This window comes from Manis pentadactyla, chromosome 1 (assembly GCF_030020395.1).
Source record: "Manis pentadactyla isolate mManPen7 chromosome 1, mManPen7.hap1, whole genome shotgun sequence".
In the NCBI taxonomy this organism is placed as follows: Eukaryota; Metazoa; Chordata; class Mammalia; order Pholidota; family Manidae; genus Manis; species Manis pentadactyla.
Genome location: NC_080019.1, coordinates 199,420,060 through 199,437,112, shown reverse-complemented (window position 1 = coordinate 199,437,112; position 17,053 = coordinate 199,420,060). Strand labels below are relative to the sequence as shown.

General features: G+C 50.5%; 1 protein-coding gene across 7 annotated transcripts in view; it reads left to right on the top strand.

Annotated features, from left to right (window-relative positions):
* Window positions 1-17,053, top strand: part of MGLL (monoglyceride lipase) — a 128,048-nt gene that overhangs the window by 93,111 nt on the left and 17,884 nt on the right. For all 7 annotated transcript variants that reach the window (XM_036911579.2, XM_036911583.2, XM_036911577.2 and 4 more), the window contains exons 4-6: window positions 3,996-4,132; window positions 5,373-5,483; window positions 16,156-16,245. In XM_036911579.2, the coding sequence (XP_036767474.2) occupies window positions 3,996-4,132; window positions 5,373-5,483; window positions 16,156-16,245 (338 nt within the window). The remainder of the gene's footprint in view (window positions 1-3,995; window positions 4,133-5,372; window positions 5,484-16,155; window positions 16,246-17,053) is intronic.

Below are 17,053 nucleotides of genomic sequence, written 5' to 3'. Positions count from 1 at the left end.
TGAGTAGCATTGTGTATGTACTAAATGCTACTGAATTGGTGTACTTCACAATGGTTAATTTATGTCATGTTATTCTTCCTGCAATTTAAAGAAAAAAAAGAACCACAGGGCCATTGGGAAAGAGATCCCTGTCTCACACCGTATACCTAGATAGACTCCAAGTGGATCAAGGATGGTGAGGATGATTGCACAACAATAATGTACTTAATGCCACCGAGCTGGACACTTAAAAATGATGAATGTTGGTAAAAACTTTATTAGAATAGGTGCATATTTATTTGGGGGGATTATAAAGACCCAAGTAGCAAGATGCTTTCATGAAAATTATTTTCCTCGTATTTTACAGTGTCACAGATGACAACAGAATTACTCTGAGACCAGACATGGCTCTCCGAAAGTTTACAAATGACAGAAGTGTAAGCCCTGTACCAGACCACAGGCAAAGTTATGCATGTTTGCTCTCAACCCGAAAGCAGGGATGAGGAGGAAATATTAGCTAATATCCGTGTTCCTGACAGACATTGGACAAGGGCTCATTCTCGATGAAACCTGAGTACTAGTACAGTGAAATGGTCTTATTACTTTTATACGGAAATGAGGCTTAAAGAAACTAAGTAACATAATTTTTCCACAAATACCAATGTGAAAATACCATTTTTCAACCAACACCAATACCAATGACATTAGTCAATAGCTTTGAAGGACTTTGGAGGATGTTTGCCAACCCTAATTGCCCTCAGGAAGGACATGATTTATGACAGCTATTACTAAATAAACTAATTTGTTTGTTCATGTATGAGGTTTCTTTCCAAATATAATTTGAGGTAATATGGTGACATTTAAATATTGTGTGATTTCCAAACATGAAATGTATGACATCAACTCTGTGATGCCCTTTTATCTATTAGGCATGTATAACACTTAATAAGCATTAGTATGAGATCATACTCCTGGAATAGCCATTTATTCAGCACATATATAGTGATATGGTGATTTGGTGAACCAAGCAATTTTTCTAGATGATGGGAATATGACAGACATAAAACCCTGTCACGATGGGGCTTATGTTAGACTTTTCATTTTTTCCTTTTTTTATTGTAGTTGATATACAATATTACATTGGTCTCAAATAGATGACACAGTTATTCAACAGTTGAACACCTTAATAAATCCTTACCCCCCCAAAAAAAATGATGAATGTAAATTTGACATTATGTATTTGTTACCGTCCCCAAAAGAAATGAAACCATAAAAGAACTCACAGAAATATGGCTAACTTCCTTTATAACTCTGGAGTGGAGAAGGCCTTTATAACCAAGAACCAAAATTCAGAAGCCATAAAAAGGAGAAGAGATAATTTGACTGTTTAAAAACAAAAGTCTTCCATACAAACACAACATAAACAAAGTCAATGGACAAACGACCAACTAATAGACAAAGAGTTCCTAAATATTAAGAAGAAATACACAACCCTGATATTAAAAATTAACAACATGAATTCCCAGTGTACTAAAAAAGAAATAGAAGTGGTTCTTAAAATATGAAGTGTTCAACCTACACTTTCTCCCATCATATGGGCAAAAGTCCAAACACCAAACAACACGCTCTGTTGGTAAGGCTGAGAAAAATAGGTCCTTTCCTACCTCACTGATAGAGTAAAAGCATATCCCCCATGGAGGGGAAATTGTCAATATCTACCAAAATGACGTATGCAGGTACCTTTCAACCGAGCAGCCCTGCATCTGGACACATACCCTGAAGATGCACCTTCACAAAGGTGATAGAAAGTGTTCCTGGGCTTGTCATTACAGCCAGCTGTCTAATAAATGAGATCAGATAGCGCACAAATGTCACCCTATAGCTCACCCACATGAAGGAGGACTATGCAGCAGTAAAACAGAATGAAGAAGAGCTCTGTAGTCTGTTTGTGATACCAAGCAATCTCTAAAATATGTTAAAAGTTAAAAAAAAATGGTATAGAATAGGATGGATGTGTGCATGCTACCTTTTATGTAAGAAAGAAGGAAAACAAGAATAGACATATGATAGATAGGCAGGCAGACAGATAAATAAGTAGGTAGGTAGGTACATGCATAGATGATAGAAGGATATTTTCCTTATTTTTGTGAAGAGGAGTGCTTCAAGGAACCAGAAAATAAATAAAATGATTAAATATATGGAATGAGGGGATAAGAATAGGAGCATGACTTCACTGGATGAATCTTCTTGTATATTTCTGTTGTACCAGGTAAATGTTTACATACTTGGAAAAGAAAATTACATTGCAAAAAAGCAAACCTTCTAGTTGGAAGCAGATTTATTTTGAAGTGAATGAATCTAATTGTCTGTCAAATCAGTAACATAAGGACACAGAGAAAATAATTACATTACTTGTAATAATTTAAACTTTAAACACAATACTCTAGCCATCTCATTATTGAACCATACTCCAAGGACTGGGGGAGAGGGAAGTGGGGATTACTGTTTAATGGGTGTGGTAGTCTTCTCAGGCCACTATGAGAAAGTGTCACAGGCTGGGGTCTTGAACGACAGAAATTCACTCTCGCATGTTCTGGAGGCTGGAAGTCCACGGTCAAGGTGCCGGCAGGGCTGGGGCCTTCTGGGTCTGTCCTTGGCTTGCAGACGGCATCTCCCCTCCCCTGCCACCATGTCCCCACGTGGTTATCCCTCTGTGCGTGTCTGCGTCCTAGTCTCTTCTTATAAGGACAACGGGCAGACTGGGTCAGATCTCACCTAAATGGCCTCATTTCTACTTAATCACCTCTTTAAAGATCCTCTCTCCAAGGACAGCCACATTCTGTGGGGGGTTTAGGACTCAATGTAGGAATTTGGGGGGCACACAGCTCAGCTCCTAACAAGAGAAGTACAGAGCTTCGGTTTGGGAAGACAAAGAAGTTTTGGAACTGGGTGGTGGTCATGGTCACACGAGAGCGTGAATGTGCTGAATGCCAGCGACCTGGACACTGAGAAGCCATTCAGGTGGTCACTTTTGTGTTATCTATATTTGACCACCATAAAAAGCTAAGATAATTCTAAGAAAGGAAAACACTCCTCAGAGAGGCCAGGGCACTGGCGGCGGCTCTGAGAGGGCGCTGGAGCCATGGGCCATGCGCAACGGTCAGGGCGGCAGTGGGCGGCAAGCGCGCGGTGACCACACGGGGCCCGGGCAGCAGTCGGGTCCCAGCGATGACAAGCCTTCACCCCTGCCGTCCAGGAGGTGAGTGGTGGTGTCATTATTACCACCACAACTTCCCAGCAGAGGCAGCAGGAAGGGTCTGGGCAGATCTTCTTACTGTGTGGTCCCCGTTCTCTGGGAGCTTTTATTTTCTGCCATTTTCAAACCACCACTTAGCTGTTTGCAGCCGAATCAGGAAGCCGCAGCAGCCAGCGCATTATTTCTATAGTGCCTGATGTCCTTCAGCGAGGGCCGACATGCAGAGACCCTAAGTAAAGAACAAGGGGAGTGAACAGCACAGATAATGTGACAGATAATAAACTCCAGGAGGAATATACTGTGACCTAGTTTTATGGCTGCTTCGTTGAGATTTCTGGCAAGCACACTTGACTATTTTATTTGATTTTATGTCTGTCATATTATCTTCACCAAAGGCTAATATTAAAACACAACCATGAGGGCCAAATTCAGAAAAGTCCAAGCCCCACCAGTCCTACTCCTAACCACTCTGTGGAAAATCAGGCTTCACTTTCCATATGCCTTGGAAAAGGCCACACAGAAGGCTTCCTGGCTGTGTGCACTGGCTTTGTGACACTTACATCCTGGCTTGTCACTTCCTGGCTGTGTGGCCTCAGGCAAGTTCCTTAATCACTCTGTGCTTCACCTTCCTAATCTGTACAATGGGAGTGAGGGAATTGCCACTTTCAAGAGTGGCAGGTAATCCTGGTGAGGGAGCCGCTGAGCTTGGGCGGGAGGCAGCTCCTGGTAACCGGTTCTCTGGTCCCCCGTTCCCTTCCAGTTGGCCATGGACAGAGCGAAGGGGAGAGGATGGTAGTGTCTGACTTCCACGTTTTCATAAGGGATGTGTTGCAGCATGTGGATATCATGCAGAAAGACTACCCCGGGCTTCCTGTCTTTCTTCTGGGCCACTCCATGGTAAGTAGGCCACAGAACAGCCGGTCCAGATCCGGCCCGGACTGCAGCCCCCCGGCAGGTGGGAGGTGGAGAAGCTATGATGGCGAAGGGGCAGCCCGTCCTGCTTGTCCCGTCCAGGCAATTTAGTGCGGAGGAAACAGGCCTGGTTGGGTCCTGGAGGCGGCCCCAGCGGGAGCCCGTTTATTCCCGTCCAGGGCCGGAGGCGCCAGGAGGTCACCTACCAGGCCTTGCTGACAAGCTCCTGTGGGGCCTCTTGGGAAACGGACCTCTTCTTCAAGCCCCGTTGGCCCCTCGTGAGGACAGTGCAGAGGGCTTCTCAGGGTGGGGACGGCACTCAGCCAGTGAGAAGCACCTACAGTGTGTCAAGACCCAGCCTGCCTGCTTCACAGGGTCTCAGGGCAAAGGGAAGGAGGGACACAGGCTCCCAGAGGAGAGAAGGCCTCAAAGGTCGTTCAAAATCCTATTTACCTTTTAAATGTAAAATGTCCGCTAAAAATCAGTCAATCTGATCTTGTGGAGGGCTCCTCAAACTGTCAGTCTGCAGGGCAAATCTACCCCCAGGGCAGCCCAACGCTGGGCTGCGGAGAATACTGAGCTGCTTGAATTTGAATGCAGGTGGGTCGGGGTACTTCTCACCCTGAGGCAGGACTCCCACCCCCTTTATCACAGCCTGGCTCTTGCTACAGTTCTCTTACCGCCTGGCCTCTGTAAGCATTTGCGATTTTCACCCTTGGTTCAAGTTACCGTCAGCTCCAGCAAACAGCCACAGCCTCCCGCTTTCAGAACCATCCATGTCCACTAAGCATTTTTCTCGAGATTTAAATCTCTGGGACCTTTACTGAATCTGGACAAAAAAAAAAAAAAAGTGTAGCCATCTCTTATTATCAGATTAAAAAAAAAATCTCATATGAAGCCTGATGGAATGGATGAATTGGGGGTCTGCCAGCTTCTGGCTTGAAACGAAAGAGGAATGTGTTATTGTTTAACTTGCAGCCCACAGGCAGGAACCTTATTTATATCTCTCTGAAATGTTTGCTCTTGGAAAACCCAGAGAAAAAAAAAACATGTGTAATAAAATAATTGCAGATCCAGTTTAGCCAACATTCGGTGCTATCTATTCCAAGGTGGACATCCTCTAGCTTGGCCGGGACTGCAGTTTAGGATTAGTTGATGGTGCTCATCAGAAATATATGTACTGGTGGAAGCCTGCATGCGGCAACTCTGGCCATTTGTGTTGCAGGGAGGTGCCATCGCCATCCTCACGGCTGCAGAGAGGCCCAGCCACTTCTCCGGCATGGTTCTGATTTCGCCTCTGGTTCTTGCCAATCCTGAGTCCGCAACAACTTTCAAGGTAAATGGACTTCCTGTTCTGTGACACTCCAGCAGCCTCCCCAGGACCCGGAGCATCCATCTGTAGCTAGAGTCTGGGGAAAGGCCACCGTCCTTGGACCTCATGCAACTCTTGTGTGAAGGTTTGGACGAATATCAACGTTGTTGCCACCAAGGTTCTATAGTTTCTAAAGTCAGGCGCCTTTTCCCCCAAAGACAAAAGAAAAATGACTTCCTGTTTGTGTATGTTTTCTTGGTGAAAGTTAAAAGGAATAAGGTTACACGTGTTCGGAATCCAGCACAGTAACCTTTGTTAGTGAGGCACATGCAAGACTCCAACTGATTCTCATTTTTTGCCAACTTCAGCCAAAAATGCATAGTGAGTGGGACTGTGGACAAGTTATGATTCAAAATAGAGTTGTATTCACTGTAGCTGTCCTCCCTTCCAGAGCACAAACGTTCCCCTCTGACTATAACTTTAACCTAATTCTGATGGTCCTTTTGATTCTCTGGTTATAAAATTGCACAATGACACCCCCATAAACCCTCTTTGTCTGGAGCCTTCAGCTACTTTGCCAAAGCAAATGAGCCACCAGATACTACCTAGAAATGGAACAGATGCCTTCTCTCTCTGAGAAAGGAGATGAAACTGTTGCCGGGCAGCTGCGTCTGGGGAGGTCTCTCCCTGTGCACCAGGTGAAAACCTCAACCTGGACTGGGGAGGGTTCTTGACTCTGATCGGGAAAGAATTCTCAAGCAGATCAGACAAGTGTAGGTAAGGAAGGGAATTCAATAAAGCGAGAGCAGCAGGGAATGGCAGCAGCCCTGCAGGCAGCAGAGAGCAAGGAAGAGCAGAGGGGGGAAAGGGAAGCTCACTGACCTCCTGCTCGGCACTGGGCAGATCCCTGGCCAACTCCTGAAGCCAGAGTCACCTTGAATCTGCATAGCATGGGGACCAAGCCCCCTACCACCCCAGGATTTGGGGGAGCCACAGAGCACTGGATGGAGTGAGATTAGGTTCTGAGAATCTTCCAAAGCAAAGAAAGGAGATCTTCTGGCAGGCTGCTAAGGAGCACGATCCTACAGCTGCAGACCTGTCTGGGTCACCCAGGTGACTGGAACATGCAAGCCCAGACTGGAGGTCTCGGTAGCCCTTCCCGACTTGTCTGAAGCAGGACAGAGAGAGTAAAGACTTGTGCTTAAGTCTAGAAAATAGAATGCACCAGCAAAGTAACAAAGATGCTTATCCCCAGAAGAGCACAGAGACAACACAGTAAGTTGAGCAGTGAGATGTCTTTATTTAAGGCAAAAAGTACACATTCAAAGAAAGGGGAGTGTGGGCAACCTGAGAAAGGGGGTACACTTAGAGGCTTAGGATTCTGTCCTTTGAGGCTTTCCAGGATTGGGCAAAGGGCAGGGGTAGGGATAATAGTCTTCACAGGTGGTCTCATGATGTCCATCTCCAGTGAGAAACACTGTCACCATCCATAGTCCTCTAGATGGTCTGTAAGATAAATTTAACACAAGGGATTTCTTAACCCTATTCTTCTCCAAGAGGGTGGTTATCCTCAAGCAGTGGGTATCACTTAGGACTGCTCACCCTGCCTTAAGATAGGGTGGGTTATTGGCTGATTACCATAAAATACATTAGGAATCTTACCTCCGAACTCCAGGGTTTTTAAAATGGACTCTTAGCTTTAAGATGGGGTCCCTCCTGTTCTTACTATATACTGTTTATGTCTCGGCATTTTTCATCAAGGCAGGAAAAATTAATCACGATGCTGCCCTTCCTCAAAACCATGGCCTCAGCAGGGCTGCTTCACTGTGAATGTGCGCTGACAGATCACAGACTTGTCCTTGAGGGGCATGAGGTTTAAGAGAGAAACATAACCAAATGAGAGTGGAGAATCCCAACCCTGTGGACCCCCAAGGCACGCTTGATCCCTCCCCATCTCTGGGTGGGGGCCACTGCCTCCTGGGTCAGTTCTCAGGACTCTCAAAGGAGATCCAGGGGTGAGGTGGGGTGTCTTGGGGCCACGGGAACTGGGCAGCCATCAAACCATGGGCCTACCCAACCTTCCCTGGCCTCGCTGTCAAATGACAGCAGGACCACTTAAATAACTGCCTCAGCTCTGATGCCTTGTGTGCTCTCCAGAGGACCCAAACAGGGGACAGCGTGCCAGCAGTGGGCCTTATAAAAACGTCCTGAAAGTGTTCCTCCTGCCCACAGCCACAGACTTACTCCTGGCCCTAGAGATGGTGGGGAGGTAGGTCCTGTGTGTAAGGGCTTCTGGTTAGATACAGACAATCTCATGACTTTGAAATGGCGATGGGCTAAGCAAAAGGAAACCCTGGAATTAGTCTGTAGTTTAACCAGAGAACAGTGATTTCTTAATCCACTGAAGGAGAGGGATGCCTGACTCCTTTGAACTTTACACCACTGACTTACTGAAATGGGCTGCCATCAGTAAATTCCAGGGTGTGTGCGACATCAATGCAGGTGGGAGCCAGCCTGCCCAGAAATGAAGGTCATGCAGGTAATGCGGGGCTGGACTGCCTCTTGGTCACTTACATGTGCTGTGACGGTGATGATATGAGAGGCCAAACCATTCCAGGGTTCTTGTCCAAGCAGAATAAGCAGCCCAGGGCCACAGCAGGTGGGGTTCCTGTGGTGTTTCACTCGGTGCTCATCATCACCCCAGGGAGAGGTCACGACCTCGTTTTACCCGGTGACATGGAGGCTTGGGCAGGATGGGTGATCCACCAGGCCCATATACCCTGTGCAGTGGATTTGAATCTGGGGCTGTCTGCTCCCAGGCCAGGATGTTCCCTGACAGAGAAGAAAAGGGATGTCTTCTGCAGCAGACATTAGAAAAAGCTAGGGTCTGTGGGGCTTTTCAGATGAAGGACCGACGGGGCCTGGCCGCTGGGCCCGCAGGGGGAGCCAGCATGGTTTCTGCCAACAGTTGCAGGCTGAGGCAGAACTTCTGGGCCAGGCCACCAACGTGACCTTTCAGAGCCTTGTGCTAATAGATCACCTTGTCAAATCAGGAGCCACCTGTCCCCGGGGAACGCATGTCTCCTCTTATTAACCAAGACAAATTAGATTCCCCATGGCCCCCACACCCGAGGACACACCCCCTTTCACTGTGAAATCTGTTGCTGGGTCCTGGCAATCTTGACTGACAAGTCTGTGATTCATGTGTCTCACCGCCCCCAGATGACCTGCTTACCCTGCACACATCTCGTTTTGTCTGACAACCTCCCTAAAAGCATCTTGTAGAATCTTCATCTGAAATTCAATTTAAACATTTTTGGAATGGTACACTTAAACAGTTTGAAATTCGGAAGAGAAAAAGAGGGCCTACGTCCTCGTTGGAGGTGAGCAGCTGGCATTAGCAGTTTATGCTTCTACTGTGGTTGCACATCAGTGTCTTACACAAATGGCAATGTGCTCTCTGCGTTTGTTTTGTTCTTTTGGCTGCCTTGGCCGTTTTGCTTAGCGATACCTCTTGGCACCCCTTCCCCTCAGGACTAACAAGGGTCCCGCTGTAGGGAAGCATCCCGGATTAGGTGGGGTCCTGTGGACTGAATTTCGGGGGGCTTCCCCTTGTTCACTCTTACTGACCCCAAAGCTGGACAGATGCCGAGAGACCACCTCTGCTAAGAAAGTGGAGGCACGGGAGGGGGCCGTTCCCTGGGTGGAGTCGCACTGTCGGGGGCCATAGAGCTTGACTCCCTGCCCAGAGCTCACTCATCAGCTGTTCATTCAGTGGATCGTCTCTTGACACCGGTCTCCTGCTGGAGAGATTCCCGAAGTCATGCACACGGACAGCACGAGGTGCCTGAGGCTTCGAGTACAGGCAGGCATGTGGACGGTCACAAAGCCCCCACCTTGAACGAGGAGAATGCCAGATCCCCCCAGCACTAAATCCCACACACATCCAGTTCTTCCCTCCATGCCCCGTTTCCAGCAAGCTGGCTGTATTTAACCTGGAGAAGGGGCCAGGAGGAGAGGGGCTTCTGGCCATCAGTCTGGGCTAAGAATGCGGTCGCACAGGGACAGTGACAGCAGGAGAAATTTGGAAACAAAATCCACGGCATCAGAACAAGTTTCAACTGTTCATGAGGTCACTTCATGGGGTATCAGTGTCCCACATCCTGGGCAAGGCAAGGCTGGAGAACCCGGCAAACAGAGGACCTGGGACTGCCTAGCTGGGAGGGCATCTGAGCTAGATGCAGGTCTCCTCACCTGACTTATCAGGATAACACAGGGTGGGGTACAGGGTGCACAGCCTCTTCCTTATCTGGGAGCCATGGGCGGGTGACACTGACATTCCCCTGGGCAGAGCCTGGGGTCAGGGTGGGGGCTTCGCTTGCCAGGAAGGTCATCTTCTACATAACCTTCTCTGCCTGTTGCCTGAAGGTTGTCCCCAGGGTCAGGGATGCAGGAGCCAGCCCCAGTGCTTCCAGATGCTTCCAGTCCCCTTCAGCCAGGGCACCTGGCCAAGTAGGGAGAAGAGCACGGCCACTATGAACCTAGCACGTTGTGGGTAACACACACTGTCTCATTTCCTCTCTGTCACCCACCCAAAGGAGGGAAGATTGCTCCCAGTTTACAGACAAGGAAATGAAGCTGATAATTCTTCCACATCAAGGCTCGCTTGAGCACCAGCTCCAGCAGGTGCCATGGTCCGGGCTCTCTTTCACCCTGAAACACACCCAAATTGGCTTCCTTTGACTTTAGCCTACTTCCCCTCTGAATGTCACGCATCTGTTTTTAGTCACTAGAATTCCGAAGGCCCTTGGGGGTGGGAGTGGGGGAAATGGGGAATTGCTCCTCTTTCAAACTTCAGGTAAAGTTGGACTTAAGCTGTGATCATGAACTGGCCTGTGGATTTGGCAGCCCTGATGCACCACGAGGAGTTGTTACTCTGTCCCGCAGGCACCTGCACTAGTTTGACGGCTTCAAATGTCTAGACACTTGGGGTAAAAGGAGCGCGTCATCTCCCCAGCACATCTTTGGGAGCCCCTGCTATGTGTTAGGCACTGGGCGTGTAGCAGTGTGAAGTGTCCCGTCCTCCGCAGCGTGGCTTACCCAGAAAGACACATGGCACTTTGCATTCCCTGTCTGCTGAGGGTGCCCTTTCCTGCCCCAGAGAAGATTGGGCTTTTCCTGGGCCCTTGCACTGATGCCAACCCCACGGAAGGTGGGGAATCTGACTTCCTTTTGCACAGGTCAACTTACTGGAGCCACTTTGGAGGATGGTGATTGTAATTACCTCCCTCATGTAAAATCTTTCACTGTAGAAGCTTAAAAATGATCTTAGGGAGCCATTAAAACCTTTCAGATCAATAAAGGTATTTGTGCAAGTCACTAGCATTTAAAGTGATGAGTGCTGCAGTTAATCGGGCATCACGCCAAGGGAAGTCAAGGGCAAATGACACACTCTGGTCTCTTGCTTACCAGGAGATGGACCTCACTTCTGGGAGAGTTGTCCTCTTTTGTGGGTGACATAATTTCAGGTTTTTCTGTGACCGTGACATTGGTTGCAAAGCTTCAGGTCATGCATTTCCCCAAGTCCCCCTGTGAATAATGTCAGCACACGCTCAGTCCGCCAGCACATATTTGGTGAGCTGCTCCTGGGGCCAGGAGCCAGAAGCGCAGTTAGAGGAGCTCTGCGGGAGCCAGGTCTTCCCTGCAGCCCTTCCCATAACAAGCCTCCTTATCCCCATTTTAAAGAAACTGGATCATAGAGGATCATAGACTCTCTCCAGGATGCAGAATACATACTTGCTTGCCTCTGAATCCCCAGGTCTAAGTCTTTGACGTCATCACCCGCCTTTTCCAGGGCTGGGGGCCAGTGACAGTGTGTCCAGGCAATGTAGGTCGTCCCCCCAGATTGTCCTCAGGCAATGAGACCTGGCATCCCTGTCGAGTTGGGGCCATGGGGGCTCTGTGGTTGCCCAAACCTGACTTAGTCTGTTGAGGTCTTGATGAGGGGAGGGGGTCTCACCTCAAGGGGGGCCTGTCCCTCTCCTGAGCAGGATCCGAGGCTCCATCCACACTCCTGCAGGACCCTCTGAAGAGTTTGGTCGGAAAGGCAACAAGAATGCCACCGTGTTGGATTCCCTTTGCCTTGGGCGAGCTGCACCCCCGACCAGCGTCCTATGTCTGTCTTTGGAACCAGGTCATGGGGCTCTCACGGTAGTTGGTGGTGGCTGGGCAGCAGCAGCCTCTTGGCAGACTGGACAGAACTGATCTCTTTGGGTGTGGGGTCTGCCCGGCGCTTTCTGTCCTGCTGCTTCCTTCCCACATGACCTGGAGACCCCCTCTCCACCCGCGAGCTTCCTTCCTCACTATGGTCAGCCCGCTGCCTCTGCCGAGTTCTTTCTGCTCCCACCCCACCTTTCCTCCTCCACCAGCCCTTAGGCTAATGAAATAAACAAGCCCAAAGAACAGCGGGGCAGAAGAATATCTGTGCAAAGCATCCTACCCTACCTGCATCTTTCTCCCATCTTTTGTGGGGAAGAGGCTAAGCACCTAATTTTTTTAAGCCATGACGTTGTCACGAGAGGATTTGCCGCTACCCAACTGGGTCTTGTGAGAAATGTGGCTTGGAACTTAAATGCAGGTTTAGAAAAAGAGCTGAGGGTCAGAGCTGTCCAAACATCTCTTATCGTGGCTCCTTTAAAAGGGCAACTTGTCCTTCAGAGACATCCCTGTGCCATCGCACACCCACCGGCCTAATGGGTGTGGGTCAGAAATACTGTCTCTACTCGGGCTGCACACTGGAGCCACCTAGGGAGCTTGGAGGGAGAAAACACAGATGCCAGAGCCCCACCCCAGACAACTCGATCAGAACCTCTCAGGCTGGGCCCTGGGATGGGTTGTGCAGGATGCATTTGCCCCTCAACCTTCAGGGCCCATGTGACTGGCCTGGGGGTCCTATGAAAGTGCAGACCTAATCTATACCCCAGAGTCCCCAGGGGCTGCCAGGGCTCCTGGCCTTAGAGCACAGGGTAGGGGTGGCAGTACCATCGAATATCAGGAAGGGACGCCCGATGGGTGTGTGGTGCCCTAACCAATATGCTAACTGGATGGCAGACACAGTAGGTCCAGGTCAAAGCACTGTCCTCCTGGGAAGACGGGGAGCCGCAGGCACTTCTGGACCCCGGCTCCCCACGTCTCCCTCAGTGTTTCCTCTCCCTGCCCCTGTCTCGGGAATCGAATGTCTAACTCGGGCCCCTCCCGTGCCCTCTCAGGCGTTAACTCAGCCAGGGTTAGCGATCATCTCCACGCTGCGGCCTTCTGGTCGTGGGGGGATGCCCTGCAGGGGTGAGGGCCAGGACACAGCCGAGCAGGTGGAGGGAAGGCTGTGGGACCTGCTCACTGCAGTGCTGGAGGGGAGAGGTCTGACCCCTCATCTCTACTGGTGACGGAACAACCAGTTCTGGTTGCTAGGACACCAGTCTCTCCCCCTCCCCTCCGCCTGGAGTTGTATTGTTGTGAGGCGGTCCTTCTGGGCGTGTGCACCCATCCTGAAGGCCCAGCACCCTTGGGAGCGCTCAGCGGCTGCCACCCACCCAGACCTGGTGGTGGGACACAGCCGGCGGCCCAGGCACCTGCCACCTCCGAGCAGCATGACACCTTGCCATGTCCTTTCCTGTTTGTGCTCCGGGTGATGGGCCCTTCGCAGCTGCAGGAGGGAGTCCTCACCGGGACTTGGCTTACTGGACTGAAGGGGGAGCTCAGGTGGTCCACTGACCTGCCGGTAATTGTTCACTTCCCTCTCGGGACCAAACCCTTGTAGCGTTCATTTCGTGCACAGCGAATTCTTCTCCAGAAATGGCCCTCCTCTTGTATTTTTCTTATTAAGTTCTCTCCCCAACAGCTTCCTGTAGCCGCAGAAAGCTCCCCTGTGGTGCTCAGAGAGAGGACAGGACAGGTTTTGCCCCCGGCATTCTCTCCTGGAGGCAGGGTCCCTCCTAGCTCTCCGGTCCCCTCATGCACCCACCGTGACAGCAGGTCAAGGAAGCTTCAAGCCACAGCACTGCCTTTTCTAGTCTTTGTCAAGGCTAAATTGTCAGCATCTTCCCCTGGAAATGGAGATGTCAGAACTTTGGGGTATTACATTTTGGTTTAAGTGCCAGCAGCATGAGCGTGGGATCAAAGATGTAGGTCAGTCAGTCTCTTCACAAACGGCCAGCACCCTGTGTGCCGGGGTCCATGCAGAATCAGCTGATGAACAACAAAACATAAACTGTTGTTGAACGAGAAATCTGGTGGTGGGCTTAGGAGAAAAGGAATCAGGGCTGTTGCAGGCTGAGAGCTGAAGTGGCATGTCCCTCGGCATTTTCCCGGCTGTTGGCCTTCTAATCTGGGAATGGGTTGGAAGCTGGCTTGCAGAGAAACAGCCATGTCCTTGAGAAGGCCGTGCTGGGCCGAGGAGGCAGACTGGCATTTGCACGATGGACCGTGCCACACAGCTGCCCGGTGATTCCTGCGCATGGCAGGAATCCTGTGTCCATCCAGGGAGCTGTGGCGACTGTCCTAGAGAAAAGCAGAATGTCTAGAAGTCTGTTCTGTGAACTTGGGGATGCACATTAAGTTTTTTCCTAATAATGTGGCCTCTGGGCCACTGTTGCTGAGGAGATAAAAGTCACCCTCCTTATATAATTGACACCCAGTAAAGGCCATAGAGCTGAAGCCCATTGCCTCTGTGGACTGGCAAAGTGCTTCTCATCTGCTGCATTTCCTCTTCATCTAAATGTTGTTTTAACCTTTGAAATCACAGATCCCCACCCCCAAATTTAGGTTGCCAGAGGAGCCTCCATTTCTGGGGCTTGCACTCATTTGATCCATATTTGGGAACACCCAAATCCTTTCCTTTTGTAGAGCTCCCAGAATCCCAAGCCCTTCCAGTCCTGTTCTTGTCCACGGAGCTGGCCTCCAAGTCCCACCTTGACTCTCGAACCTGCCCAACAGATGGTGTCCACCCCAGAAGGCTCCAGACTGGGTGGCCTGACTCAAAGCCCTAATTTGGACTTTCCTATATTTCTACTCTGGGTGGTTCAAAGTCAGCCCAGGGCTTGGCATAGCACTTGGCATGTCGAAGGCCGCATTTGTCACAAATGGAGTTTGCTTGCCTGGATTTCACGCTTGGGGTGCTGTGAGCTAGAATAGCCTTAGCGGCAGGGGCTACCACCCTTGTGCTGAGAAGTGGAGAGTCGACAGTTTGGATCTCAGAAAGGCACCCATATTCCTTTGGGAAGCCTGATCCCTGCAGTGTGAGAAGCTCTGCAGTGAGAAGTTACATCACGCCCGAGCACTCCAAAGAAATAGGATGTTGTACAGCTCTGAGAGTACAGGGGATTTGGGGGAAGTGCACGGCAGTGTCTCCATGGACAACGTCGGGCTGGTGCTTCTGAGCATCCATGTTGATGGCTAAGCCTCCCCACTGCATTCACACAGAGAGGGAATGATGAAGGCTGTTTGGCATAAAGGGAGAGAGTGCCTTGCCCAGACCCTTGCTCCCCTTCCAGCTGACGCACAGTGCGGTACGGAGCCTGTGTCCTTGTCTGTAACACGAGGATAAGCCCTCATCTCACAGCATTTGTGTCAAGATTAAAAGACAGCACCTACCACCGTGCTGACACACCACAGATTGTTCCGTGGTGTGTGATCGCGCCCCACCCACCAAGGGTACTGAGAGGACATCGCTTCTTAGCTCCATGACGTGCGCCCTCAACATGGGCCGTGAATTCGCTGCTTGCCACCTTCCATGTGATTCTAATTTCAGCATTTCACAGCTCACTTTGGAAATAGCATCTCAGCCCAGAGTGTGTGCACAGTGCAAAAATGAGACAGCTGCCCCCCCTCACCCCCGTGGGAGGAAGTGTGAGGCCCAAGTTCACCAGGTCCAGCAGGAGGGATGGGTGGGGTGGGATGGCCTGTATGTGCTTCCAGCTCAGGTTCAAGGACCGCAGGGGGAGCACCTATTGTATGCCGGGTGCTTTTGCACAGAGTGGTTCTCTGGGAGGGCCCCTGGTGGCTGGGGAGATGGAGGATCAGTGACGTTCAGACCTCACGTCCAAGGGCACAAGGGACCACAGCTGGGAGCCAAACCGGGCCTCTTTCCGTCTGCCGCACATCTGTCTGCTAATCAGACTGTTGACTGTTTCTGTCTTCCTCCAAGAGAAACCAAGGCAGTCAACAGGTGCTTTCTGGCCAGAGCAGGCTCCCCAGCGGCCTCCGAGCCAGCCTGCATCATGCTCAGGTGACCTGGCCACTCTGCTCCAGCTGGGGCTTTCTAGAACCCCCGGAGAAGTGGCTGTGCCCAAGTGCTCAGCGAGGCAGATCCTGCAAATAATTCACAATTACAACCGATAAGGGACTGCAGGGCGGGCGACCGCACAGAATCTGGAGCAGGCAAGAAACAGTCGTGGCATTCCCGCCATCAGCCGCGGCAGACCGCCTCCCACCCGGCTCACCCACGGCAGATCTGTGCCAGCCTGGCTGGAGGCTGTGTGAATCAGAGCACAGGGAGTCCCAGGGTGTTCAGCCCTGGGAAATGAACCTGGCTGGTGTTCAGCCTAGACGTCACTTTCCTCAATTTACTGTAAATTGTCCTCTGGGCAGAGGTGGGTGTGGATCCCACTGAACTCACACCCTTGTTTTCCCTCTCTGCTAGGTCTTTGCTGCGAAAATCCTCAACTTTGTACTGCCAAACCTGTCCCTGGGCCCGATCGACTCCAGTGTGCTCTCTCGGAATAAGACAGAGGTGAGAGTCCTTCTGGAAACCTGGGGTTACTTGGGGGCTGGTGAGGGAGTGAAGGCAGCTGCTGGGTTTTAACTGTGTCTGTGGCCTTCTACCACCCTTTCCCTGAGCTCTGTGCCTCGTGATGGGGACGTGAGGATGTGTGAGGCGCCGCCTGGCTGCAGGGGTGGCTGCGAAAGGGTGGGTGATCGTGATGCCTGAACTGTGCCCTAAACACACAAATCTGCTAACCGGATGAAGCTGCATATGTATCAGCCAAGTCTCTTTTGGTTGCAAGTGACAGAAACCCAACTCAAAGTGAAATTAGGCAAAAAGAGGGATTTATTGGTGAATGTAACTAAAGGGTTCAGGCATGGCTGGATCCAGGGGCTCAAAGTGTCATTGGCCATCTGTCTCTCCCCAGCTCTCATATCCCCTGGTTTGGTTCCATTCCCAGCCAAACCTTCCCCAAGTGGAGGCACAGATGGCCACCAGCAGTGTTACGGGAGGAAGCCCAGCAGGAAGACAGCACCTCTTTCCAGCAGAAGTCTCAGGACTGAGTCCTATTGGCTGATTGTCCAGGCCTGAGTTATTTGTCCAGGAAAGGAGGTAGTATCAACCCCACCCAACCTCCTGGACTGAGAGTAGAGAAGGGCAGTTCCTGGCAGGCAAACTGGGATGGTGGTAGCAGAGGGTGGAAGAATAGATACAGGTCAGGCCAAATATTCTATGGGGATGGGAGTGGTGCTGGGGCTGCACGAGGATCAGAGGAAGAGGGTTCCCAGTGGTGGTAACAGCACCATAAGGACCCAGCAGGAAGAGAGGACAACTC